The sequence below is a fragment of the Brassica napus genome, chromosome C9 (assembly GCF_020379485.1).
Source record: "Brassica napus cultivar Da-Ae chromosome C9, Da-Ae, whole genome shotgun sequence".
NCBI lineage: Eukaryota > Viridiplantae > Streptophyta > Magnoliopsida > Brassicales > Brassicaceae > Brassica > Brassica napus.
The window spans coordinates 61,551,042-61,577,689 of NC_063452.1; the positions used below are offsets into that span (position 1 = coordinate 61,551,042).

The window sequence follows — 26,648 nt, forward strand, 5'->3', positions numbered from 1 at the left end:
GTTTTCAGAAACCGAACCGTCGGTTTTCAGTAAACCGAAATTTTGAAAACTAATTTTTAAAATTAACCGAAATAAATTTTGATTTAAGTTATTTCGATTAACTTATGTTCGATTTTTTTGTTACTTTCGGTTATTTCCCAATTATTTTGGGGGTTTTCAGTTTTTTAATATATGTATTTGGAAAATTGAAAACCGAACCAAAAAACCAAATTATTTCCAAAATCCTACGAAACTAAGCTTTAACCAAACCTAAAACCGAAAAAGTGCATTCGGTTCGGCTGGTCCGGACAAGAACCGAAGGGCTAGTTTGGTCTACAGAAGGAACTCTCTGCGTATACTCCACATACTTACTGTCTCCCAAAAAACTGCTTCAAGTAATGTTCTTTTAAGGTATTCTCTCTGTAAAGAACCGCCATACCACAATCTGCCAAAACGGGATTACACTGCACCTCCTGCGTTCCCACAGACCAAATGAGAAACCCCGCGGATGCCTCACGACTTGATACACCCCTTCCGTCCCGAGCTTATGATGCTCCTTCCGTCGAATGGGTGAAGGATCTACCTGTTGTGATTATCGTGGTTTTGCGAATGATTTCACCGAGAATAATCATCATTACAAGTTGCTCATCCACCAGTATTGTTTCACCCCCCGGAAACAGAACAATCTCTATTATGTACTCTTATCTTCTTTTGTTCAGAGTAATATTTGATTTTTTCTTTTGTTTTCTTATCTTCGAATCTCATACATACAAGTCACGAGACACATTCAAAATTACACTGACTAGTTCAATATTCAATAGTACCGGTGGGCTCAACTTCACTTAGACTAGAACCATAAAAGTAATCACGCACAAACCGTACAAAGAGCCATTTGTTGCTCTTCTTTATCGCGTTTTTAGTAAACAACAATCAACCAATCCATCTCACTGTCACTCTCTTAAACAAATTCTGAGACCAAATATTCTTAATCCCTAATCGAACAAATAATAATAACCTTTAAATTAACTAAAGCTGGAGCACAAAGAACACAAAAGTAGGACATGAAACACACGAGTTTTCTATACATACCCAAATGGAACCTTTTTTCAACGTGAGTCATCCTCCTCCTCCCTCCGACCCGACCCGGTATTCCCACCCGACAAAGAAGCAAGCAAGTTGAGATGATGACCCGGAAGATAGTTCCCAACTCTAGCTGCTGAAGCCTCACCCATTGCAGCTGCAGCAGAAGCTTCCTGTTGCTGTTGTTGCTGGTGTCGGACGAAGAGTGTAGCTGGCTGTTGCTGCTGCTGTGTAAACAACATCTCCGGCGGAGCTCCGGCGGCAAAGCTCCACACTTGTGTGAAATCATTCCTCGCCGGAACCGCCCAGAACCCACCACCACCAGAAGCCCCCATCGTGTGTCCAACCGATAATTCACCACCTCCGGCGCCGGATTCTCCCTCCTCCGCTCGCACGACGCGCTTTCCTAGCGTGAACGGGGAAGAAGTGGAGAGAGAAGCGGTGGAGAAACTCGCCGGAGTTGTGCCTGTTCCCGTGGCGGCTATGATAGAAGGCTCGGCTTGACGAAGGAGCCACTCGATGGTCTGGCCGTCGGATTTGTGACCTAGCTCCCTCGTCAGCTGGAAAACTCGAGCCGCGCATATGACTGGCATGCGAATCCGCCGCCCTCTCCCGTCGACTTTGCTGTGTCGGTCATTGGCCGGTGGTTTCTTGACGGCGTTAAGAGTTCCTTTGTTAGCTGCTGACGTGTGCTCGACTATGGCGCCGTTAGTCACTGTCCCGTCGTCGTTCGACATGGAGTGTCGGTGGATTTGGGAGTTCAGTTTATGTGGGGAATAAGAATTAAGAGAGGAGGGGCGAGGAGAAGAATGGTTTAGAGAGGAGCAGAAGAAGCTGGTGGAGACAGGAAGGAGGGGCACATGGCTGTGTGGGTCCCACACAGCTCACTTGTGCTAGGGTTTTTAAAATTCTTTGTCCGTATGGGTTTGAGCTCACGCGCTTGACTCTGGTGTTGACTCCAGCGTGTGGACCATGGTACGGCAAGAGAAATTTAAGTTTTTAGGTTTAGAATGTGGGTCCCATCTACGTCACGAAGCTTAATCACGAGTACTTAAGGGTCATTAGATGACAATTACGTATTTTCTGATGGTAATTACTGTTCAGTATTTACTATTTACAACCACTCTCTGATCCGGTGATCCCCACATATCATTGCATGTTTGAATAGTTAATAATCATATCATTCGTATAACCATCACGGAATATTAAAATAACAATTCCGTTTGGAGCGTGACTACAAAAGAAAAGTAGTCGTGTCCACCTGGAGGAGATACCCCCGTTTGTGATATGTCGTTGCATCAGAGATCTTTTTTTATTATGTCACGACAACAATTTCTCTACTTTCTGTATGATTCATCATTAATGGTTCAAAGATTTCTCTATCATGCACATTATATATTATACTATTATGTTCTTATCTGTTATGATTATGAAGCCCTTTATCGTAAAGAAGAAGAAGAAGTTATGATCATACAGCCATATAACGAGTTAATTATTGGTAAATGTCTCTCTGTTACATGGCCATACGATCAGGATGTATTGATATAATATTATGATCTTACAAGTTGTCAATATTCATCAATAATTGCTAATGATCACCCAATTACTAAAAGTGAACACTATTTATTTACATAGGCGTACGAATCATTTGACATTTGTCAAATGTGTTAAACAGCTGGAGCCCATTCTCATTTAAAAAGTAAATATTATAGGTGGTGGACAAAAATACAAGAAAGTAACGCTTCTGCCAAAAGAGAATCAACTCGTGTTTCATACACAAAATTTTTCTAACTCTTCTATTGGTTTCACTTGTAGATAGATGCCTTCTTAGATTTTCTCTGTTTACTCCACCAATCAGAATATAATACATGCATCTCGTGTTTAAGATCAGAGGATCGCTTTATCTTCTGCCTTTGCTGAGAATTTGTCTAGCTTTGCCAGGGCCTTAATTACTTTAACTGAGCCCAATCGATCAAATTAAGATGAAAAATGAATACTGGGCCTTCAGAAATAAGAAGATCACATATTTTTCAAATAAGAATATATTTAGTCGAGAACAAACTTACTAATAATAAGTTAATAACTAACTTAGGATGGTCTTCTTTGTTATAGCCAGTAACAAGTAACAGTGTTTGAATAGCCCTTGACAATATATTTAGTCAAGAACAAACTTACTAATAATAACTAACTTGGGATGGTCTTCTTTGTTATCGCCAGTAACAAGTAACAGTGTTTGAATAGCCCTTGACAATATACAACGTTACAATGTAACTGTCAAAAAGAATTATCCGAAAATATAATTTTTTTTTTGAACACTCCGAAAATAGAATAAATATAACAAGAAGAACTAAAGAATAGTTAGTTTTCATCAGCAGATATCAACTAAATGCATGATCTATTCAGTATAAATAAGAGCAATGTAGATAAATTAATAAAATATAAACAAGCTTGAACACTATTACAAATCTAGAACGAAGTTTAAGAATGGCCAATATGAAAGTTTTTTCGTTTGCATTGCTCCTCGTCCTCGTCTTCGCCATTGGTACGTCGTCTTTGTATTATAATTAAGGTTTGTCGACCCAAACAAAACGTTATAGAAAACTTATGTGTGTGATGTGTAATTGGCAGATGTTGAAGGATATGGGTTAGAAGCAGGTGCTTCTTTGTGTTGCAACACTCATCCGAAATTTGGAAAGTGCAACCCAAGCCATGACAAAGAGAGATGCAACAGTTGGTGTCTCAATGGATGTGCCAATGAAAAAGGCGGTTACTGCAAACCTAGCAACGGAGGACAATGTCATTGTTATTGTTAAAGAGTCACAAAAAATGGAAGATATGCGTATATGCGTTTAACTGTTACTAATGTTTTATGTTGCGGTATTGCGTACGTTTGTATGATTATATGATCATGTGCTATTTGTATGATGAATGGATAAATAGCTAAAAGCTTTTAATTATTTTATGTTTACTCCAGCCAATTAAAAAAGAACACGTGTAAGAGCACCTGCAGTGATGTGTAATTCTTAGAGTACCTAACCACTAAGACCATGATTAACTTGAAGTTATTAGAGTGAGTTTATTAGCGGAAGTTTATTAGCGGAAGTTAAAAAACTGTTTCTTAACTTTTAACTAAAAAAGTTAAGAACCGGTTCTTAAAATCCTTATTTAAAAACCGGTTCTTAGCTTTTTTAGTTAAAAGTTAAGAAACAATTTTTTAACTTCCAATAAGAACCCCATCATAAGAATTCCGAGTTAATCATGTTCTAATAATATTAAAAAATGAAAAAAGAAATAAGAGAAATGCATGATGAAGAGAGATAGAGAGAGTCTACCTTCTTCCACAAACTCTTGCAAAGAATTCAAGAGACGTATGTCCATGTGTCGTACTATAACTAGCTTAGCTTCTTTTACTTATTTTAAGTAATTATTTATAATAAGTTATTACTATTATAATGATCAGGTATTCTTTTGGCCATTTCAACCGCTGATGATGCTCTAGGACCACACTTTTGTTACATTTCCCTTGAAATATTAAAAAAATATTTTCGACTTATTTATACGTAGCGAATTAGATAGAAAACAAGAATATTTCTAATGTATTTTACTAAATTTTTTAAAAATAGGGAAATTTGTAATAAAAATAGAGTTTACTCTAATATAAATTTTTAAAAATAATATATTTAATATATAGAGTAAAAATATAAACTATTATTTCCTTTTGAAAATATAGAGGAAAAAATTAATTTAAGAGGAAAAGTATAAATGAAATATATTAAAATAAAAACAAGAGAATGCTGACTTTTGTCAACTCAAAATCACGTTTGCGAAATTCGCGTTTGCAATAATATTTGCCAAAACAAAACACACAACCTTCAGGTGTCAAAAGTGTTTTTTTTGGGTCCGATCGTTTTTTCTCCAATGGCCTTCTCGAGAACCGCTCTTCTCTACCATCGATTCTCCAGACAACACCAACTCCACAGACCATTCACCACGAAACCAGACAACAACACATTCCTCCATCCCAACCAATCCGAACTCGCCCAAAACCTAATCACAATCTTCACAACAAGACAACCTTTCTCCCCTTCCGACCCCGAACTGCTCCGTCTCGCTCCCGAGCTCAACACCAAGGTAGTCGAAACCGTCTTGAACGGAATCACAAGATGGGCCTCGGCTCATCTCTTCTTCAACTGGGCTTGTCAACAGCAAGGCTACCGAAACGATATGTACGCTTACAACGCAATGGCTTCTATCCTATCACGTGCTCGACAAAATGCCTCACTGAAAGCTTTGGTTAAAGACGTTATAAACTCTCGCTGTTTCATGTCTCCAGGAGGGTTAGGGTTCTTCATCAGGTGTTTGGGTAACGCTGGGCTTGTGGAAGAAGCGAGTTTTGTTTTTGATCGAGCTAGAGAGATGGGTCTTTGCGTTCCCAATGTGTACACTTATAACTGTTTGTTGGAAGCGGTTTCTAAGTCGAGTTTGAGCTCGGTTGAGTTGGTTGAGGAGAAGCTGGAGGAGATGAGGCGCTGCGGGTTTGATTTCGATAAGTATACGCTCACGCCAGTTTTAAAGGTTTACTGCAACGCTGGAGAGTTTGAGAAAGCGTTGAGTGTTTTCAATGAGATAATTAGTCGAGGCTGGCTTGATGAGCACATCTCAACGGTTTTGGTTGTGTCGTTTTGTAAGTGGGGGAAGGTGGATAAGGCTTTTGAGTTGGTTGAGATGCTGGAAGAGCGTGAGGTTAGGTTGAATTACAAGACGTGTTGTGTTTTGATTCATGGGTTTGTGAAGGAGTGTAGGGTTGATAAAGGGGTTGAGTTGTTTGAGAAGATGCGTGGGATGGGTATGGAGGCTGATATCGCGTTGTATGATGTGTTGATTGGAGGGTTGTGCAAGGCTAAAGATCTTGAGAGGGCTTTGAGTTTGTATTTGGAGATGAAGAAGTCGGAAGTTAGACCTGATAGAGGTGTACTTGGGAAGCTGATACGTTCGTTTTCTGAAGAAAGTGAGTTAAGTCGGATAATAAAAGTGATTATTGGAGATATAGACACGAAAACTGTGATGCTTTTGTACAAAACTTTGTTGGAGGGGCTTATTCGGAATGGTTTGGTGAATGATGCTTGCAGTTTTATTCAGAACCTCATGGGAGATTACGAGTCGGATTATGAGTCTGAGATTGTTCAGCTTCTAAAGGATCAGAATAAAGCAATTCTCCCAGATTCTGAAACTCTTAACAGTGTGATTGATTGCTTGGTGAAAGCTAATAAGGTGGATATGGCAGTGAGCTTGTTACATGTTATTGTTCAGAACGGTCTTACCCCAAGTCTTATGATGTACAACAACGTAATCGAGGGGTTGTGTAAAGAAGGAAGGTCAGAAGAAAGCTTGAAACTGTTGGGGGAAATGAAGGAACCAAGTCAATTCACACTTAACTGTATTTATGGTTGCTTGGCTGAGCGGTGCGATGTTGCAGGAGCAGTCGACTTACTGAAAAAGATGCGTTTCTATGGATTTGAGCCATGGATAAAGCACTCAACCTTACTTGTCAAAAAGCTCTGTGAGAATGGGAGAGCCGTTGATGCTTGCAAATACCTTGATGATGTGGCTGGAGAAGGTTTCTTTAATCACATGGTTGCCTATACTGCTGCAGTTGATGGTCTCGTAAAAAACGAGGGAGTGGACAGAGGTTTAGAGCTATTCCGAGACATATGTGCCAGTGGTCATTCCCCTGACGTGATTGCGTACAATGTAATGATAAAAGCTCTGTGTAAAGCATCTCGAACTACTGAAGCTGATGACTTGTTTAACGAAATGGTATCAAAAGGACTAAAAGCGTCTGTTGCTACTTATAACAGTATGATAGATGGATGGTGCAAGGAAGGTGAGATTGATAGGGCCATGTCTTGTGTCGCGAGGATGTACGAGGATGAGAAAGACCCTGACGTCATTACCTACACTAGCTTAATCCATGGGCTATGCGTTAGTGGAAGGCCTGGTGAAGCAATCTCTCGTTGGAATGAGATGAAGAGCAGAGATTGCTGTCCGAATACAATTACCTTCATGGCGCTTATTCAGGGTCTTTGCAAATGTGGCTGGTCGAATGAAGCTTTGGTTTATTTTCGTGAGATGGAAGAAAAGGAAATGGAGCCTGATTCAGCTGTTTACTTGTCGCTCATAAGCTCTTTTCTGTCGAGTGGAAACATCAGTGCCGGGTTTGAGATATTCAGAGAAATGGTTTGTAAAGGAAGGTTTCCGATTTTAGTAGATAGGAACTACCTGCTTGCTGTTGATGCTACAAATAAGTTTGTGGCAGACTTTAGGACATCATGTTATCTTACAGGTCTGATTAAAGACGGCAGATTGCCTATTGTAGCTGCTGTGAGTAGACAATGAAGTAAACGCTTCTAATTGAAAGAGGGGTTACTTATTGAGATTGGTTGCAGAGCTTTTCAGCTAGTGTTTTGGCAAAAGCTTAGTTTTGAAAGCAATAAAAAGCTACCTCCTTATTACTAACCTTGGTCTGATGCCATGGACCCAGCTTTGTCTTCCAAGGTATTTGCTTTGAACCAAGATTTTCTCTTATTTTCATAATGTTATGCGCATACATAAAGAAAATATTTGCGAGGGATAAATGTGGATAGGATCATTAATAAAAAGGCTAATGTTGACAGGCGCAGAGGTGAACTATATGGATCAGTACTTCAATGTTGGGTGCTTTGCTTAACGGGTGTATTACTATTAACCATGGAAACTTGGAACTTGCGGAAACAGTTGCAGAGAAGCTTGTAGAGTTGCGACCCCAGAATGATGGACGATATATGGGGGCTAGCAAACGTTTATGCGACCAGTATCATGGCTTGGTCAACGAGAGAAGCAATGGAGAAGAAAGGGGTGAAGAAGATTGCAGTAAACAGTATCATCATTGAATTGAATGGGAACACCACAGATTCAAAGCTCATGACAAAACACATTTTTGACTCGGAGGAGATCTATTCAGCGTTACATCTGGATGGATCCCAATGTTGACAATGACTACAGTCAAGACTATTGTTGCGTTTGTTCTTGATCATATGCTACAGTACCATGACTACATTTGTCCAATAAGATTATTTGGGTCAAAGTAAAATATAGAGAAACATGGATCCACTCTTTTTTCCTTGTAATGGAAGATACACAATTAAAAGTTTCAAGCAAACTGGATTTATTCAGTCCATCATATGAACGAACAAAAATCGTAAATCTTCTCATTTTTTCGAATATTTTGATTATCACTCTTTAATTGAAAAAAAAATATTGATTTAGAAAAACAACCCCCAAAAGAGAGTGTGAGGTTTAGGGTTTTTCTTTCTTGAAGGTTTTCAAGATGAAGGAAAATAACGTGATGGTGAAGTTCACTTCACTCCTTCAGAAGACCTCTTTCTTTAAAGAGATCATACATGGCACTTCCTATCTTAGCAGGAGACTCAACAACTTTCACTCCAGCATCATTTAGACTCTTAATCTTGTCCTGAGCCGTACCTTTGCCACCGGAAACAATGGCTGCAACAAAGAAAAACCAGCCAAGCAAATGAGAACAAGGAACCAAAAGTTAATAAATCCGGTGGCTTGCTTATGAAAATACCTCCTGCATGACCCATTCGACGACCGGGTGGTGCAGTAAGTCCAGCAATAAAAGCAACAACAGGCTTCTGAGTACCACTTGCCTGTTTATAGTCATCAAAAACCAAAAGCTTATATTAGATCAGAGATGAACCAAGTTGAATACATTCACAAGTTGCGTTGGTTATATTACCTTTATCAAAGCAGCAGCATCTTCTTCTGCAGTGCCTCCGATTTCTCCAATGAGAACAATACCTGAAACAGTCATCTGTCTCTTCTTAGTTTCCATCTTTCAGGGAACGGAAGACCTTTCTACACTAAGAATATAGATGAACCAAAGGCATCGAAGCGACGAAGCCTTCTAAGACAAGAATATCTAGCATTCTAAAGGGATTATGTTGTCGTTCCAACAACTTGACTTCTACGCTTAATCTATTAAGGAAACAATGGTCTTCACGGCTCATCTATCTAAAGATAAATAACCAGAGACTTCAAAAAGATTACCTTCTGTTTGAGGATCAACAAAGAACTTCTCCAAGCAGTCGACAAAGTTGGTCCCGTTGAAAGGATCCCCACCAATTCCTACACAAGTAGATTGGCCTAGACCAACTGCAGTTGTTTGGAAAACCTGCAAAAAGGTTGAAACGAAAGCAACCAATAAAAATCATAAAAAGATAAGCTCCAACAGCTCATCTACATAAATTTTAACAAGCTCAAAGAGATAAGAGCTTACAGCTTCATATGTCAAGGTTCCAGAACGAGAGACAATCCCAATCTTGCCAGGCTTGTGGATGTAACCCGGCATAATCCCAATCTTGCATTCACCAGGCTTGATAATCCCAGGGCAGTTTGGACCAATCAGCCTAGTTTTTGACTGACTGTTAAGAGCATGCTTTACACGCACCTAAAGAAATAAAAAAACATCACAAGCTCCAAGTCAGAGAGAGAGCCAAACCACATGAGTATCCCACATCGTAGTCATCAATCATGATGATGGTAATATTACCATGTCGTGTTGAGGGATTCCTTCGGTAATACACACAATAAGATCCAGCTCAGCTTGTATACCCTCCATAATGGCAGCAGCAGCGAAAGGCGCAGGAACGTAAATCACAGAAGCATTGGCCTTGGTCTCAGCTTTTGCTTCAGCAACAGAGTTGAAAACAGGGAGACCTAAGTGCTCTGTTCCACCCTTCTTTGGCGTCACTCCTGCCACCTATTAAACAAACACACACACAACACAACACTAAATTAGCAAAGGCACTCACTAGCTTTAAACGCTATTAAACACACACACACAACACTACATTAGCAAAAGCCACAAGCTTTAAACGCTATTTAACACACACACAAAACTAAATTGGCAAAGGCACTAGCTTTAAACGCTATTTAACACAAACATACAACATTAGATTAGCAAAGGCACTAGCTTTAAACGCTATTTAACACACACACACACACAACACTAAATTAGCAAAAGCCACTAGCTTTAAACGCTATTTAACATACACACACAACACTAGATTAGCAAAGGCATTAGCTTTAAACGATATTTAACACACACACAACACTAAATTAGCAAAGGCACTAGCTTTAAACACTATTTAACACACACACACACAGCACTAGATTAGCAAAAAGCCACTAGCTTTACACCAAAACATCAACAAGGCAGAAGGAAAAAAAACAAAACTTTATCAACAGGATCTAATGGAATTTTACCATTTTGGTGCCGTACTCAATGGCTTGCTCGGTGTGGAAAGTCCCGTTCTTTCCGGTGATGCCTTGGCACATGACTCTGGTGTTTTTGTCGACGAAGACGGCGGCTGGAGGGGAAGGATCCGACGCGAAGGAGCGAGATTGGGTCAACGAAGTGAGAGACTGGCATGACGGAGAAACCTCCGAGAAGCCGATTGAGCAACGGCGAGCATTTGATGAGAGAGATCCGAGAAGCCTTGTGACTTGCCTAGACATGATTGGCTTCAAAGGCTCTGATCCGAATAGAACGTGTGGAACCCTAAACAGTTGTGTGAAGGCGAAGACGAAAATGGAGAAGAGAAGCTTCGTTTGAAGAATCAAAAGCTGACAAAAGAGGCTTCCTTTCAAGGCTATACTTTTCTTAAAATCTATTATAGCCCAAACCCATTTATTTGTTTCTAGAATATGATGACTTTTTAAGAGTTTTTAAAGTTCTGCTCATTGATTAACCTTCCAAACACAAAACGAAAACAATTTATTTGGTTAGTGATGTAGTCCTAAGCTGTCAAAGGGTGGTTTCAATAGTCCGATCTAATCGACTCCAATGAACCCGGTTTGATGGAAGAGTTGATGATGATACTGATAGAACGGAACCACCAAGGAGAATACTTGAATCCACAAGCACTCTAATTCGCCAATCAATAAGACAAGTGACTCCACACAAGGCTTGATGATCAAGATAACTCAAAGACACAAAGACTTTGAAGAAAAGAAACTGAAAAGTTTATTATTTCTTAGGTAAAAGATTTGTGCCATACAATGAGAGACCTAATTAATGAGCTTATATAATGCTCAGAACAAAGACTTAGAAAGCTAAACAAAATGAAAAACATGCTGAAACTAAGAAAACTAGCTGTTAGGCCTTAATGAGAGAATCTTTAGCCAAAATGAGAAATGTGCTGAGCTGCTTGTATCTGGACAACTTTGGGAAGATTCTAGGAGCCTTGGGGAGCTTCTGGTTGATGAAATAAATCGCCAATTCACAGCCAAAGAATGGAGAAAACTAGCCGTTGGGTTTTATTGCAAATCTGCTCCAAAAATGGTAAGTTAGAATGGTGAAGAATCTGGCTGATCCAGTGAGGTTTAGTGCATGGTATCAACTCTACAAGTGGTCTTAGATGTAATGAATGATCTCGTGGTTTCCACACATGATTTTGAGTTGCACACTCTTTAAACAAAGAATTATTTTACTTAAATAGAACCAGTTCGGATGCAGTGTAGGTAGCCTGACTTGTAAATGGTATAAATTTTAAACCATTACTCTTTTTGGTATGAAACCAATTCGCCGCATGCTCTGGTTGAATTGATAATCTATAGCAAATGGTTTCACGGTCAAATTCCTCATGGTTGCAAAGATATCCTTCTTTGAACGCACCTGTGTCGCTGCTGGCTCCAATGTAGCTTGAATGGTTGATCTCATGAGTTGGTGATCCAGCTAGTCATATTCATTGAAGAACTTCTACGCGATAACTATTTTCACCCTAAGCTTTGTTTTCTCTTTTAATCATTTGCATGTAGAATATGTGATTTCTGCACAATCTTTATCCTTTGGTGAGCTCAGATAACATGATATAACATCCAGTCTTTTGTTTGCCAATCTATATTTGCTATACTTGAAGATTTACCTATGCTCTGACTGAACAATATGAAAAGAAATATGCAAACCCCTGCATAAGACAAGAAGATCAAGAACCTTGTAGTTATACAAAAACCCAATATTAGCTTCCAAGTATTCATTTCACTGAATTAAAGTTTGAAGCACTTACACATAAATGGCAAAAAGCTGATAAAGAGCAAACAAACCAGAATCACAAATCACCAAAGCATATAAGCCACAAGTTCACAGGATATTTTTCAACTGACTAGAATCAGTAGACATAGTTTTTTTGATCTTAATGTTTTTGCCAAGTCCGGTTAGTAGCGGTATTTGGTGGAGTAATCTTTAGGAGCAATCACCAGCCCACGGCCTTTCCTTGCACCACGGAAGACGGTCTCAATGATATCGATGAACTCCTGCTTGTCCTTCATAGCCCAATTGATCTTGTTGTTGTTACCAGTCCCAAGATCGATCATAATGTGCTTGTTCCTAAAGAAGAACATCACCGTCGAAGGATCGTAGAGCTCGTACATGGTGTTGAAGTCTGGAACCTCGGTGATGTCCACCAGATATATCACCGCAAAGTTCTTTATCGTCTCAGCAACAGATGCAAGCACCTCATCCATCTTAATTAAAAAAAAAAAAAAAAAATCAAAATCACTGAATCAGCAAAACTCTAATTCCTCAAACAATCGACACAAAAGATGGCAAATTCGAAGTTAAACGACTACAAATCGAGATCGAGAAGGTTACCTGCATACAAGTCTCATCCCAATCATGGCCGAAACGTATGACGACAAGACGCTCTTCCTCTGCTAGAATCGCCTGATCTACAGCCCAGCCGGAGTGAAGATGCGGTAGAAGATACGACATCGTTTCGTCTCTCTCTCTCTCGCGCTTTCTCGAAAATTCCGATCTGTTTCAGTTTCTCTCTTTAGCTCTCTCTTCTTATATTCGATTCCACCCACTGACGACGACGACCGACCATCAAAACCCGACCCGCTCAAAGTGGTTTGGGCTACCAGATACAAGATTGTAAGATTAGCTTAGGCCCATGAGATACTTTACGGATAGGCCCAGTAAGTAACCACTCATCAAAGATCCGACCGCTCAGAGTGATTTGGAATAAGCCGAGTAGATTGTAATCTTAGTCAAGGCCCATTAGATACTTTACATCCGGCCCAATAAGGAAGAGTTCTTTGTAAAGCGATTATCCTATCCAAAAATCTTCAGAGCTATCAACTCCATCATTTGAAGATCTCTTCTCTCTTTCCCTCTAAATCTCCTTTCTTTCTGCATCCTCTGCTATCCTTGAATCCATGGAATTTGCTTCTTCCTCTCTCTATCAAGCTCACAAGGTCGCTCTCACGCGCCAACCTTCTCCCCCGGTCAACTCCTGCTCCCTCGGTTCCGTCTCCGTCATCGGATTCTCTCTTCCGCAGATCAGCTCACCGTCTCTAGCTAAATGTCGCCGAAAACAGAGCTCTTTTAGCTCCGTGAGAGCTTGTGTTGCCGTGGAACAGAAGACACGAACTGCTATCATCAGAATTGGCACACGTGGAAGGTAAAATTTTCTCTCCTTTGTGGGTCAATAATCTCTTTTGAAGTCTATGTGAAGCGCTTGGATTCTAATTGGGTTTGCCTTTGTTTCCTCAATTCTGATTCAAAGTCTTGATTTTGACCAGTCTTGTAGTTTGATCCTCTACCTTGGTTTTGAGTAGCTACGTTTATGTATAGATGTTTAGATGCTATAGTGTGTAAGATGTTTTGTTTGAGATAGTTCATGGTTCTTTTTGGTTATTCCTTATGACAATCTCTGCATTGTTTCTGTGTTTCTAGTTACACAATGTCAATCTCTAGCTACGTTTATTTAGATGTTATAGTGTGTAAGTTGTCCTGGCTAGAGAGATACATCGTTATTGTGTTGATTCCTTAGATAATCTCTGCATTGTTACTGTGTTTCTAGTAACCATATCTTGTCTTGTGTTTGATTTTGCGTTTGGTGGTGAATTAAGTTTAGCCTCTGATGAAGACTTTATCATCTTTTGTGCTTATATATACTCTTCACTGTGTAGGACAGTCCTCTAGCACTTGCTCAAGCGTACGAGACACGAGCAAAGCTCCAGGCAAAACACCCTGAGCTCACTGAAGACGGAGCTATCCACATCGAGATCATCAAAACCACTGGTGATAAGATTCTCTCTCAGCCGCTTGCTGATATTGGTGGGAAAGGGCTTTTCACCAAAGAGATTGACGAGGCCTTGATAAACGGTCATATCGACATAGCTGTTCATTCGATGAAGGATGTGCCGACTTATCTACCGGAGAAGACGTTTTTGCCTTGTAACCTTGTGCGTGAAGATGTCAGAGATGCTTTTATATGTTTGACTGCAGCTTCATTAGCTGAGCTTCCAGCTGGAAGCGTTGTGGGAACAGCTTCTCTTAGGAGAAAGTCGCAGATACTCCACAAGTATCCTTCATTAAGTGTGAGTGGGACTGCCACTTCTTATTATGTATTTTTTATGAGTTAGTTTTATCTTTGATTAAATTGATACAAGTGTTTGTTGACTCTGCAGGTTGAGGAGAACTTTAGAGGTAATGTGCAAACAAGACTATCGAAGCTTCAAGGAGGAAAAGTCCATGCAACTTTATTAGCACTAGCTGGTCTCAAGAGATTGAGTATGACAGAGAATGTTGCATCAATCTTATCTCTGGATGAAATGCTTCCAGCTGTTGCTCAAGGCGCAATCGGAATTGCCTGCAGAACCGATGATGATAAAATGGTAAACAGATGTTTACTTTTCATGTGACCTTTGGATTTGCATATTTAATATGCTTGTGAATGGTTAAATGTTTTTATTTTGTTGTTTTTACATCTGTAGGCAAACTACTTAGCCTCATTGAACCACGAGGAAACGAGACTAGCGGTAGCATGCGAGAGAGCGTTTCTTGAAACGCTGGATGGCTCATGCCGTACTCCTATTGCTGGATACGCCGCCAAGGACGAAGAAGGCAGCTGCTATTTCAGAGGATTGGTTGCATCTCCTGATGGTACTAAAGGTATGAAAGCATTCCTAAGCAAACCAATGTGATATTATTCCCATCTGGGAAACATCACTCATTTCTTATATGTTCCATCTTTGTAACAGTTCTTGAGACCTCAAGAAAAGGTCCATATGTGTTTGAGGACATGGTGAAGATGGGAAAAGACGCTGGGCAAGAACTGCTCTCACGTGCTGGTCCAGGCTTCTTCGGCAACTAAGCCATTAGAAGACGAGGAGGAAGAAGAAGGGCTGTAACATGGTCAGAGCCAAGTGAACTGTTGTAACTTTTTTGATTTTTGAGAGAAATATAACAATGTTTTATCGATTGTATTCTTGTATTTAGATAAAATTATTCTTGCAATTGTAACTTTTTCATCCTACTATGAAACATTCCCAAGAAACTAGAGTAACAAAAGAAAGAAAAAAACTGAAGACTTTAGTTACATCTCCGTCCATCTTCCTCTTCATCAACCGGAGTATACCACTCTGGTCTTCTCTCGGAGTTACTCAGTCTGTAATTCAGCATCAGTTCTTCATTGCACAACGCTCTTGTAGCCACTAGAACAAGCGTCTTCAGTACAGGAGCATCACCTAAAGCTACATTTGGAATGTAAGTTCGCATCCTCATCTCTGACAAAGGGAAGTCATACGGGCAAACCATGACATTAGGATCCATATCTTTACCCGGATGATTCAAGAAATGACCAAACGCCAACGGGTTTCTCATTTCAAGAACCTCTTCTACATTAGCATCTGTTCTAACCTCAGGCGTTGTGAAAGAGCCGTTCCATACTTGCCGTGATTCTCCTCCACGACCCCAAGGCTGAGCATTTATTACCATCCCATCATACCTAGTGATCAGATATGAGTTCTGTGCATTGGCATTTGGATAACCGGGAGGATAAATCACACCAGGGTAGAAGGCTAAGAGAGCTCCCACATCTGCTTCACCTTCTATGAAACAACCTTGACCAGCGTCTTTGTGAGGTATTAAAGATGGTTTGACCTCGAGTGTGTACCCAATTCGATCCTTTAATAGCTTCGAGACTTGGGCCAGTTTAAGCGGCTTTGTCTCAGGAGCCACTGTGCTGAAGAAGAATCAGTGAGAAATGATCAAGATAAGAACAAGATACTGTAAATGCATAAGTTCGTTCACTACACCTATTCTCAAGACTCACATGGCTTGTCTGCAGTTGGAACATTATCAGCCTTTAGTTCCTGTGTTTTGTCGTTATGAGGAAGAAGAATCTCTTCCATGGAAGCACAAAAGTTTTCGAGCTGGTAGTGAATGTTCTCTTGCACTTGCTTCTGTTGCTCAGATAAAGTGGCTTTACCAGCCATCTCAATGATCTCTTCTGCATCAGCCTCCTCAGCATCTCGCCCCAAACGATTATAACTACAACACACAGAATGTCCATAAGTAACATAACCACCAGCTAAGCTAATGCTTAGTAAGCTTTCTCTTTTTGAAACACTATGGAATACAAACTCATGACAAAGAAAAACAAACCTTGTAAACATAAAAAGCTTGTTAATGTCGGCTTCGTATTGCAGTTGCCGTGGATTCTTGGAAAAAGTGGTACTCTTTGCTAGAACACCAACACCCTGGAGACAGACAGACCCCACAAAGCAAAAAAAAAAAACAAATCTCATCACGTTTGATAGTATTTGGAGCAGTCAGACTGATGTTTTCAGAGTCTCAAACAGTTCTTGGATTTACAAAAAGATCTACAATGCTAATTGATCACTGAGATTCAATCAGTAGTTTCATAGTACTCTCACATATGTTCTAAGTACATGTTTTACCAATGCTACAAGCTACAAACAGAGTCTAACTACCAGGAAGCATCTTATATGGTGAAGACTAAATCATGAACAAGAATCGAACTTTGTTCGTACCCAACATCGATAAACCCATATCGAAGAGGATATTCAGAAAAAGAAGAAAAAACGTAATCGAAAAGAGATTTAGTTCACCTGCTGAAATTTGCTGAAAAGAAAAAACATTTTAGCAAACGCCATTCTTGTTTTCCTCCCTTCCCTATGGAATCAAAGAACAGAGAAGAAGAAGATGAATCGCAAGTGCTTGAGTTGAAAGATCTCTTCAGGTGATTACAGAAAGGGAAAGGACACGACTCAGGGCTGCTGTGTTTAGCTTAGCTCACCCGTTTAATCATGGCTGGGATTATTTCGAATAAATGGGCCTAAATGGGCCGTTCAAATCTCTCCTTTCTTAAGGGCCTCTATTATTATTTTATTTATATTTTTCTAAACAACTATTTTATTTAAATAAAATGTAAAGTTACAAAAATATACTCATCCATGTTTTAAAAAAAAATTGTTTCTAAAAGATCCATTTTTTACTTTTTCAATGAATGTAATAATGGCAAATTGTAAATTTCAAAGACACTAATTGTATTTACTGAATTTTAGTTGGTTAAAAATCATAGAAAATAGTTAAACACAGAAAACAATGCATTTTGTCAAAATTTTACGTGTTTTTTTAATAAGTGTGAAAACTATAGAATATACATTATTTTGAAATCTAGGGAGTATAAAACAGTAGAATTACAATTAAATGCAAAATTAAAATTAGAAAACATTTTAATAAGTAATTCACTAATATAAACAATAAAAATTTATATTTTCTTGGTGTAAAACGATAATATGAATCCATATAACCAATAAAATCAGCATAGAAAGGTTTTTTATATTTATTTGATTAATTGAAACTCATTGTATCAATTGGGTACGTTAAGTACCACAAGACAAGACGGTTTCAAGACAATAACAACTTGCCATGAATTGGCGATAATGATCAGAAGCGTTTTGAAGGCAATGGGGTGGAAGAAAGGAAGTGAGAGAACAAGGTGAGAGACTGTGCCGGAGCAAAGACCGGAACCTGATGACCAGCTCCTCTAACGGTGGTAAAAGTTAGCCCTCCTGCGTAAGTCTCAACCCATCCAGCCACTTGACTCGCGTGGAACCACGACCTCCACGGTAACTCCACCTTAGATCCCATCTTCTTTATGCTATAACGCGTAGATGTCACTGGAACTCTCCCATCAGTATCTCCACTATATTAACCAGAATTAAACCGATCAAAACTAGTTTATTATAAGTAGAGTGACTAATAAAGGTGAAGAAAAAGCATAGCATGTATGTAATATACCTATAGATCCAAATGCGGAGGCCACCCGTCAAAAGCTTCTGGATGATGGGAAGCACGGTGGTTGGAGCCTCACCCCATCTCCTTATGACCCCGCTGAATAATAACGCACATGTATATATATAAACTTTGTTCATTAGGATCCAAATGTAGGCTGGATGGTCCACCTTTACTACAATGCCTTTTTTTTTAATACAATCCTACAATGTAGTATAACATACATGGTAGTATATAACAATACTACATTGTAGTATATAACATACTACAATGTTATACTAAGGCCGGATCTGAATTTAGGGTGTAAGCATTTTTAATCCTAATACAAAAAAAATTGAGAGTTCTGAGACCTATATATAATAGCTTTTTAAAAATCTAGGTATCAAAACGAATGTTTTATTATCCGTTGTATCTAGAACCGGCCTGCTAACACAAGGGGGATTAACTCCATATACCCCATGCCCCCTTAAATATTTAAAGTTACAAACTATCATTGGGTCTATAGCCATTGCTAGTAGGACTAACCTGCAAGGAGTGTATGGATAAGGAAGGTTTGTAACGTTCGCATGGAGCGCCACCTGCACATCTTTCCGGTTAAAGTAGTTTTCGGTATAGGCTTCAGTGCATGGATCGTACCCGGCAGCAGGAAACCTATCCCACATGTCCTGACCATTTAAAAAAAAAAAATCAAAGAAACGTTACATGACATTACAACAAACTAATATGTCGTCCCGTCCCTAAATTATAATAGCCATTTTTTTTGCTTTAAATATTTATTTCTATTAGTCTATTAATAGTGCAGTACAAAGTATACTTACGTGATAAGTAAAGAGACTAGGAGACACGACGAGTTTAGGTCTTCTTTGAGAAGAAGACGAAGACGAAGACGAATCAGAGGAGAGGCAAACGGGAGTATAAATGCTGTATATATCGATATCATTGTAAGCTTCCATGAAAGCTTTGATGTTTTCGTAGCATTGTATGGTCGTGTTGCTCGTTTGCTCTTCTCCAAGACGGCACGTGCTATGAATGTTACTATGGAGCTCGTCAGATACTATAGCGTGGCTCCATGCGTAGTCCACGAGTCCTGCCATGTCTGTCTCCTCGTTGATCGCCGCGTTCCCGATCTGCAAAAGCAGTCACCAAACGAATACCTCTTACGTTTACTTCTACCGCAAGAAACATTGTTTCACTGTGTCACAAGAAACGTTTATTAGCACATAGTGTATACCATGAAACCCTTGAGATTGATGCGAGAGTCTATTGGAACCTTCTTGTTCCTGTCGTAAATGACCTCCGCAAGCTGAGGAACATAGTGACCTAAGAAAAGAAGATCAAAAAGCATATGATTCAATGTTGTTTATATATTGATTTGAATAGTTCATAAACCAAAACCTAAAACCGGATTGATTAAGCACTAACCGGCGTAACTCTCTCCGGTGAGGTAAAAATCATTGGACCGGAACTCGGGAAATTTAGTGAACCAGTTGATCAAGAAATCAAGAGAGTCCTCTGCAGTTACTTGATCCCCAAGCTTTCCAAGATCCACTGAGTTATTGGTATACGAGAATCCAACCCCTACCGGTGCTTCCAAGAACAACATATTGGCCTCTACAAAAAAAATAAAAATTATGTGTAACCACAAGTAATATTTATATACAAATCTTGTTATTGTGCTACAAATGGTGGTTTAATTAGTTGGACCTTTGTTCCAAGAGAAGTCATTGAAGGTAAGGTTGCCACCGTTGGTGCGAACAAGGAAAGGGCCTAGTTCTTGTGCAGCTCCATAAGCTACTGATGAGCAACCCGGTCCTGCATATTCAATATCCGTATGGACAGTATGGTTTAGTTTTGTAAATCCTCTAAATTCTTAGTTACAGTACAGATTAAACTGATGAGTATATACAAGTGTTTAACCATCATGTAAGTCAAAAACTTGCATCTTAGTTTATAAAACATAATTTTTATATATACTGATATTATTAATTTTCTTATAAACTGTCAGATTACTAAAGGTAATGTCCCGTTTAGTTGACTTTTCTTTTTGCTACCTCTCACCCGTTTACTTGACTAATTACACAATTCTTTGTTGGTACGTATATGTCAATTAATAATGTCCACATTAACTATTAGACAGAGGCGTCTTTGGTCTACTATTCAACATCTTATCCCGTACCCAGCACTACGAGATTGATGTTTCTCGTACCACTAAAAATCCTAATATTGGAATGTGAACCATGTGCGAATAAGGACAAACAGTATACATAATTATTGAACAGACTATCTAGAATTTTGAAACCAAAGAAGGTGAAGACAAATCTGAAAGTTTTAACGGCTAGAAACAAGAATTGGACATTGAATGTTTGAGAAAGAAAGAAAAGGACATTGAATGAAGTCCAAGTAACTATCAGAGAGCCAGGACCATACACGTCTCCAGACTCAAGAGGTTCTAAATGATTAAGAAAAAACAGTGTAAACATACTGATTTTTTCACACTGTTGTTTTCAATGCTATGGTCCATAGGTTTTGCTTTCTAAATAATTTGGAACATCAACTGTTACAAAATTCGGTAATCACTTAACTAATTCGAGGTTTTTCATTAGAAATGGTTAGTTATGAACTCTGTTACCACTAAATATTATGTTTTTTTAAGATGCTTAAAAGGATATGAAATTTACGTATTTCTTTTTTGCAAGAAAAGATATAACAGATGAAAGTGACGGATAGTAAAAAAGACTCGACAACAAATAGTGGAAAAGAGAGCATCTTTTGTGTCATGATATGTAATTTTAGTATGTGCTCGGTTTGACTGAAGCGCTCACTTATAAATTCATGCGGTAGTTGCAACATGGCCATAAATCATTTTTATTCTAAATCATTTGCCATGGTAACAATATATACATACATGTATATAACGAACTATAGTTTTCAATTTTACACATTAATAAAAAGTATAATATAGTCATAAAGAGGCAAGAAACTACTGATCCACCGTTTGTTATATAAAGATTACAATATGCAATTAATATTTCTCTCATTCCCAACGATCGCATCTGTTGTTACTTCTAAATTAAGCATTTCAGTAGGAAACAAAATGGTTGAACCCATTATTATCGAGCCATACACGGCATCTAACTTAGATTAAGTAGGAACGACCATTTACTATATCTTGCAATATATTTACTCAAGGAAAAAAAAGAACCGTTAAGAAAGTATCACAAAGCAGGTTGCTTGTCGTTGTCAACAAAAACGAGAGAGGAAATACAGATGGAGCTGGGTAGGGTAATGTGCACAACTTAATATTTTCTCAGAACAAGTTGCATAACATTTAAGTAAACTTGAATATAATAAATTTTTAGTCAAAAAACAAAATCGTAAATAACAGCCGAAAACATTTTTAATGAGTTTAGTAAAATGATATTTGTTTTTTTGTTTGTTAGTTTCTTCTTACATTCTATACGTATGAGAGTTTTGAAGGACTTTTCTGATATATACATATATCATTTCAATCTGAGTTTATTATTTTTCTGGATACACATGAAAATTTAAACGAATTTCATGTGATGTATATACGGCTAATTAAGAATCAAGCATATTAGTAAAAACGTTCAAAAACAGTGAAAAATTCAAATAAAAATCATTTGAAGTTTGTATTATTATAGATTAACAAAAGAGTAAAAAAGTGTGTACTATCGCGTCTTTGTTTATGTAAACGAGGGAGAGAGAAAAAAAAACTGACCTCCGTTGAGCCAAAGGACGAGAGGACGACCAGAAGAGTTGTGTTGGGCTTCGAAGAACCAGTAGAAAAGTGCCTTTTGCTTCTGTCGAGGCCCTAGATCCACGTAGCCAGCGTAATGTCTGAAGTTAACCGGTGGTTGACCGGGCAAACCAGTCACAAGGTCTTCTTCTTTCCTTCCCGACGAAACCGTTACCTTCTTCTCCGGTTTCCTACCGCAGGCTATCGCCGGCAACATGAGAACGAGGAGTAGCCATAGTGCGTTCTTCTTCATCGCCAATACTTCTTTCTCCTCGAAATGAGTAGAGAACGCCCCCACTTCTTTAATTATATGTATAGCTTTTTTTATTTTTCTTATTGGACCCAAAAGAGACATGCACAGTTCTTTTTCTTTTTACCTTAGAGTCTTTTATTTTCATGATAGGAGTATTCTTTTTATTGTTTGTTATGAGTTCACGTGATATTGTCACAACAAACAAAAAGACCGAATGATATATAATTTTTAATTGCATAAGACAAAATTACTGTTTATGAACTTTTTGGTGAAACAGATGAGATTTGTTAAATATGTGACCATATGAATTATTAAGCCCAACAGATCATTACATGATCATCATCAAAGATATTAGGCCTTCTATCAGCAAAGTCCATTTCAGCACCTTTAGCTCCAACGATAACAGAGGACAAAAGTAGAACGACAAAAGGAGCTAAACGTACGGAGATCACACCTCATACAATGCAGCTCAGCAACAGATATGAAGCTCTTATGGATCAGGATTGCTAGCTGTCAGAGACACCTGTCAGAAGTCTAGATTGTTCTCTCACTATGTATAAATATGAGTAGAGAACCATTGTAAACAAACGAGCTATTTTGATGAATAAAAATCAGTAATATCTTCAGAAACCTTTCTCTCTAAAGCTTCTAGCTTTTAACCTACATGGTATCACGCCATGGAAGGAAATCAAGATCCTGTTTCGGTTACTACTCTTACCATCACGCATGTGGTTACGTTGAAGCTTAAGGAAGGCAACTATCTCCTATGGAAACTCCAGTTCGAGCAGTTTCTTTCCAGTCAGATGCTTCTCGGCTACGTCACCGGCGCCCAACCACGACCCGCCCCTACAATCACAGTCAGACAGGGAGATCAAGACACAGAAGCTGCGAATCCTGAGTTTCTTCGTTGGACACAGAAGGATCAGCTCATTCTCGCCTGGCTCTATGGAACTCTCACAGAAGATGCCCTCAAATCTGTCTACGGCTTACATACTTCTCAAGAGGTATGGTTGGCTCTAGCTCAGAAATACAATAGGGTTTCTGCTTCTAGAAGATTAGATTTACAAAGGCGAGTACAAACTACTGTCAAAGGGAACAAAACTATGGCTGTTTATTTGTCTGAGATCAAGTCGCTTTGTGATCAGTTAGACTCCATAGGAGCTCCTATTACTGAACAGGAAAAGATCTATGGTGTTCTTAACGGTCTAGGCAAGGAATATGAGTCTGTCTGTACAGTGATTGAACACGCCATGGATGTTCAGCCTGTTCCTTGTTTTGAAGATATTGTCTACAAGCTAACAGGGTTTGAAGATAAACTCAAGGCATATGAGCCCACCGTTGATGTGAATTCTCATCACGCGTTCTATACCAACAGAGGAGGATATTCAGGACGTGGCAGAGGTCAGAACAGAGGTGGCTACAGAGGCAAAGGCTTCTACTCCACACAAGGCAGGGGATTTCCTCAACAGTTTGGTCAGGGTGCTCACAGACAGTCTGATACCCAGCGTCCTACATGTCAGATTTGTGGAAAATATGGACATCCTGCCTACAAGTGTTACAAGCGCTTTGATCAAAACTTTGCTGTCAACGACTCTCCTCAGGCCAATATGTTGATGACCGCATCGGCTCAGAACAATGCTAGCTTCACAGGAGCTGAGTGGTATCTAGATAGCGGCTCTTCTCATCATGTTACTAATTCAGTACAGCATCTTGATACCGCTTATGAGTATGATGGATCAGACCATGTCATTGTTGGCAATGGAGAGTTTCTGCCCATCACTCATGTTGGCTCAGCCTCTATCCTTTCTGCCTCAGGTAACATTCCTCTCTCTGAGGTTCTGATCTGTCCTGATATAACGAAGTCCCTTCTATCAGTCTCTAAGCTCACTGATGACTATCCATGTGAATTCATGTTTGATTCTGCTCATGTATATGTTAAGGACAAAGCAACAAGCAGGGTTCTCAGTCAGGGAAACAAGGTTAAAGGGCTGTACCGGTTGGATGTTCCTCAATTCGTATCATTCTACTCTTCAAGACAGCAGCTTGCAAGTGATAGAATCTGGCATCTAAGGTTGGGACATCCAAATGATCAAGTTTTGAAGCATCTTTCAGCAATAAAGGCCATTACATTCAATAAGACTGAGAAGTCATTGTGTGAAGCATGTCAAGTGGGCAAGACATGTAAACTTCCCTTTTCTAGTTCTGATTTTCGAGCAAGTAGAGTTCTTGAGAGGATACACTGTGATGTATGGGGTCCTGCACCAATTGTGTCAGTTCAGGGCTTTCGGTTTTACGTTGTATTCATCGACAATTATTCAAGATTTTGTTGGTTCTATCCACTTAAGTTAAAATCTGATGTGTTCTCAGTCTTCAAAGCATTTCAACAACAAGTGGAAAACCAATACAAACAGAAAATCTGTGTGTTTCAGTCTGATGGTGGAGGTGAATTTATGAACAACAACATGTCACAACATCTAGCAGCTTGCGGCATTAAACATTTTGTCTCTTGTCCTCATACGCCGGAGCAAAATGGCATTGCAGAGAGACGTCACCGCCACATCACTGAGCTCGGTTTGTCGATGCTATATCAAAGTCATCTTCCTCAAGAACTCTGGGTAGAAGCTTTGTTTACCTCTGCCTTTCTCAGTAACTTGCTTCCTACAACAGTAAATGAGAAAATGATCAGTCCTTATGAAGTTCTCAATGGCAAAAGACCAGTCTACACAGCTCTCAGGGTCTTTGGCTGTGTATTTCTTGGCTACAATGAGAGATATAAAGGTTACAGATGTTATCATCCTCCTACTGGTCGCATCTATATCAACAGGCATGTTCTGTTTGATGAAGACAGGTTACCTTACAAAGATACTTATCAACATCTATTGAAGTCTGCTGTAACGCCTCTATTCCCGGCATGGAGACTTCAACATCAAGTTGATATAGATACTGAGAGCAGTCAAGAGATACAAACTCCATCAGAAGAAGTAGGGAGATCTGTTCCTATTTCAATTCCTATTCCTCAGCCAGTCTATGTTGCTCCCGCTAGTCCTATCCTTCCTGGAGAAACAAGTTCATCATCATCAGATACAGATTCTGATCATGAGGCTATACTTGATCACCCTCCTCCACCCCAGCCTGCCAACTCACATAAGATGACAACAAGAGCTAAGGCAGGGGTAATGAAACCAAATCCGAGGTATGCCTTGATAACAGTAAATAGCCTACCTTAATTACCACGCTCTACTGCAGAAGCACTCAACCACCCTGGTTGGAATGGAGTAATGGGAGAAGAAATAGAAACCTGTGAAGAGACAAAGACTTGGAGCTTAGTCCCACTACCCCCTGATACACGACCTATAGGTTGCAGATGGGTACATAAGGTGAAACTGAAGGCAGATGGAACGCTAGACAAGCTTCGTTCAAGAGTTGTAGCAAAAGGAAATCAACAAGAAGAGGGAGTAGACTTCCTGGAAACATATAGCCCAGTCGTCAGGACAGCAACTGTGAGGATAGTTCTTCACCTAGCAGTTATCAAGCGGTGGGAGATTAAACAATTAGATGTTAAAAATGTCTTTCTCCATGGAGATTTAACTGAGACTGTCTACATGAAACAACCTCCTGGTTATGAAAGCAAAGAGCATCCGGATTATGTTTGTCTTCTACACAAAGCAATCTATGGTTTTAAGCAAGCACCTAGAGCTTGGTTTGATAAATTCAGTTCCTATCTACTTGAGTTTGGATATATCTGCAATGCAAGTGATCCTTCCCTCTTTCTGTACAACAGAGGATCAGACGTAATGTACTTGTTGCTTTATGTAGATGACATGGTGCTTACTGGAAGCAACAAAACTTGGTGGATAAGCTACTGAAGTCGCTCAAGAAACAGTTCAGAATGAAAGACATGGGGTCACTGAGTTATTTTTTGGGCATTCAGGCTCAGTTTACAGCAACTGGCTTGTTTCTTAATCAAGCAAAGTATGCCACAGACATACTGGAAGCAGCAGGGATGCTTGACTGTGCTCCTATGCCAACCCCTTTACCATTACAGTTAGATCGTGTTCCACATCAGGATGAGCTTTTCACCAACCCCAAATACTTCAGAAGCTTAGCAGGCAAGCTTCAGTATCTGACATTAACCAGACCAGACATACAGTTTGCGGTGAATCTAGTGTGTCAGAAGATGCATGAGCCTACTCTGTCAGACTTTCATCTCATGAAGCGGATACTGAGGTATCTTAAAGGTACTCTACAGATGGGTCTAACGCTTGAATCGAACACATATACTCAAGTTAGAGCCTACTGTGACAGTGAATTGGGAGGATGTCAAGATACTATAAGATCAACCGGAGGATTTTGCACGTTTCTTGGGTCAAACCTAGTCTCCTGGTCAGCTAAGCGTCAAGACTCAGTAGCAC

The 26,648-nt window shown here is 39.4% G+C and overlaps 7 protein-coding genes and 1 pseudogene across 7 annotated transcripts; 3 read left to right on the forward strand and 5 right to left on the reverse strand.

The window, feature by feature from the left end:
- Positions 1-858: 858 nt before the first annotated feature.
- On the reverse strand, positions 859-2,437 carry LOC106419010 (transcription factor TCP21). The gene has a single exon (XM_048767159.1). The coding sequence runs from the start codon at positions 1,794-1,796 to the stop codon at positions 1,086-1,088; it is 711 nt and encodes a 236-aa protein (XP_048623116.1). The 5' UTR covers positions 1,797-2,437; the 3' UTR covers positions 859-1,085.
- A 1,106-nt stretch (positions 2,438-3,543) lies between these two features.
- LOC111209304 lies at positions 3,544-4,801 on the forward strand (annotated as a pseudogene).
- A 49-nt stretch (positions 4,802-4,850) lies between these two features.
- LOC106419252 (putative pentatricopeptide repeat-containing protein At5g08310, mitochondrial) lies at positions 4,851-8,278 on the forward strand. Its single transcript, XM_048767157.1, has 2 exons — positions 4,851-7,614; positions 7,734-8,278. The coding sequence occupies exon 1, from the start codon at positions 4,978-4,980 to the stop codon at positions 7,453-7,455; it is 2,478 nt and encodes an 825-aa protein (XP_048623114.1). The 5' UTR covers positions 4,851-4,977; the 3' UTR covers positions 7,456-7,614; positions 7,734-8,278.
- LOC106405818 (succinate--CoA ligase [ADP-forming] subunit alpha-1, mitochondrial) lies at positions 8,189-10,770 on the reverse strand. Its single transcript, XM_013846365.3, has 7 exons — positions 10,384-10,770; positions 9,668-9,877; positions 9,395-9,565; positions 9,166-9,289; positions 8,855-8,916; positions 8,684-8,765; positions 8,189-8,601 (listed from the first exon to the last, which is right to left on the reverse strand). The coding sequence occupies exons 1-7, from the start codon at positions 10,633-10,635 to the stop codon at positions 8,459-8,461; spliced, it is 1,044 nt and encodes a 347-aa protein (XP_013701819.1). The 5' UTR covers positions 10,636-10,770; the 3' UTR covers positions 8,189-8,458.
- Positions 10,771-12,137: 1,367 nt separating this feature from the next.
- Positions 12,138-13,010, reverse strand: LOC106405816 (thioredoxin-like protein YLS8). The gene is made up of 2 exons (XM_048767160.1): positions 12,770-13,010; positions 12,138-12,642 (listed from the first exon to the last, which is right to left on the reverse strand). Exons 1-2 carry the CDS (start codon positions 12,887-12,889, stop codon positions 12,334-12,336), a joined length of 429 nt encoding a protein of 142 aa, XP_048623117.1. The 5' UTR covers positions 12,890-13,010; the 3' UTR covers positions 12,138-12,333.
- A 227-nt stretch (positions 13,011-13,237) lies between these two features.
- LOC106406147 (porphobilinogen deaminase, chloroplastic) lies at positions 13,238-15,440 on the forward strand. The gene is made up of 5 exons (XM_013846749.3): positions 13,238-13,580; positions 14,097-14,502; positions 14,593-14,799; positions 14,899-15,076; positions 15,166-15,440. The coding sequence occupies exons 1-5, from the start codon at positions 13,336-13,338 to the stop codon at positions 15,276-15,278; spliced, it is 1,149 nt and encodes a 382-aa protein (XP_013702203.1). The 5' UTR covers positions 13,238-13,335; the 3' UTR covers positions 15,279-15,440.
- On the reverse strand, positions 15,369-17,298 carry BNAC09G47640D. Its single transcript, XM_013846751.3, has 4 exons — positions 17,038-17,298; positions 16,571-16,665; positions 16,239-16,456; positions 15,369-16,143 (listed from the first exon to the last, which is right to left on the reverse strand). Exons 1-4 carry the CDS (start codon positions 17,080-17,082, stop codon positions 15,497-15,499), a joined length of 1,005 nt encoding a protein of 334 aa, XP_013702205.1. The 5' UTR covers positions 17,083-17,298; the 3' UTR covers positions 15,369-15,496.
- A 452-nt stretch (positions 17,299-17,750) lies between these two features.
- Positions 17,751-22,364, reverse strand: LOC106405933 (serine carboxypeptidase-like 35). Its single transcript, XM_013846489.3, has 8 exons — positions 21,966-22,364; positions 19,931-20,038; positions 19,649-19,837; positions 19,458-19,546; positions 19,045-19,353; positions 18,752-18,891; positions 18,233-18,325; positions 17,751-18,137 (listed from the first exon to the last, which is right to left on the reverse strand). Exons 1-8 carry the CDS (start codon positions 22,336-22,338, stop codon positions 17,879-17,881), a joined length of 1,560 nt encoding a protein of 519 aa, XP_013701943.2. The 5' UTR covers positions 22,339-22,364; the 3' UTR covers positions 17,751-17,878.
- Positions 22,365-26,648: the final 4,284 nt, after the last annotated feature.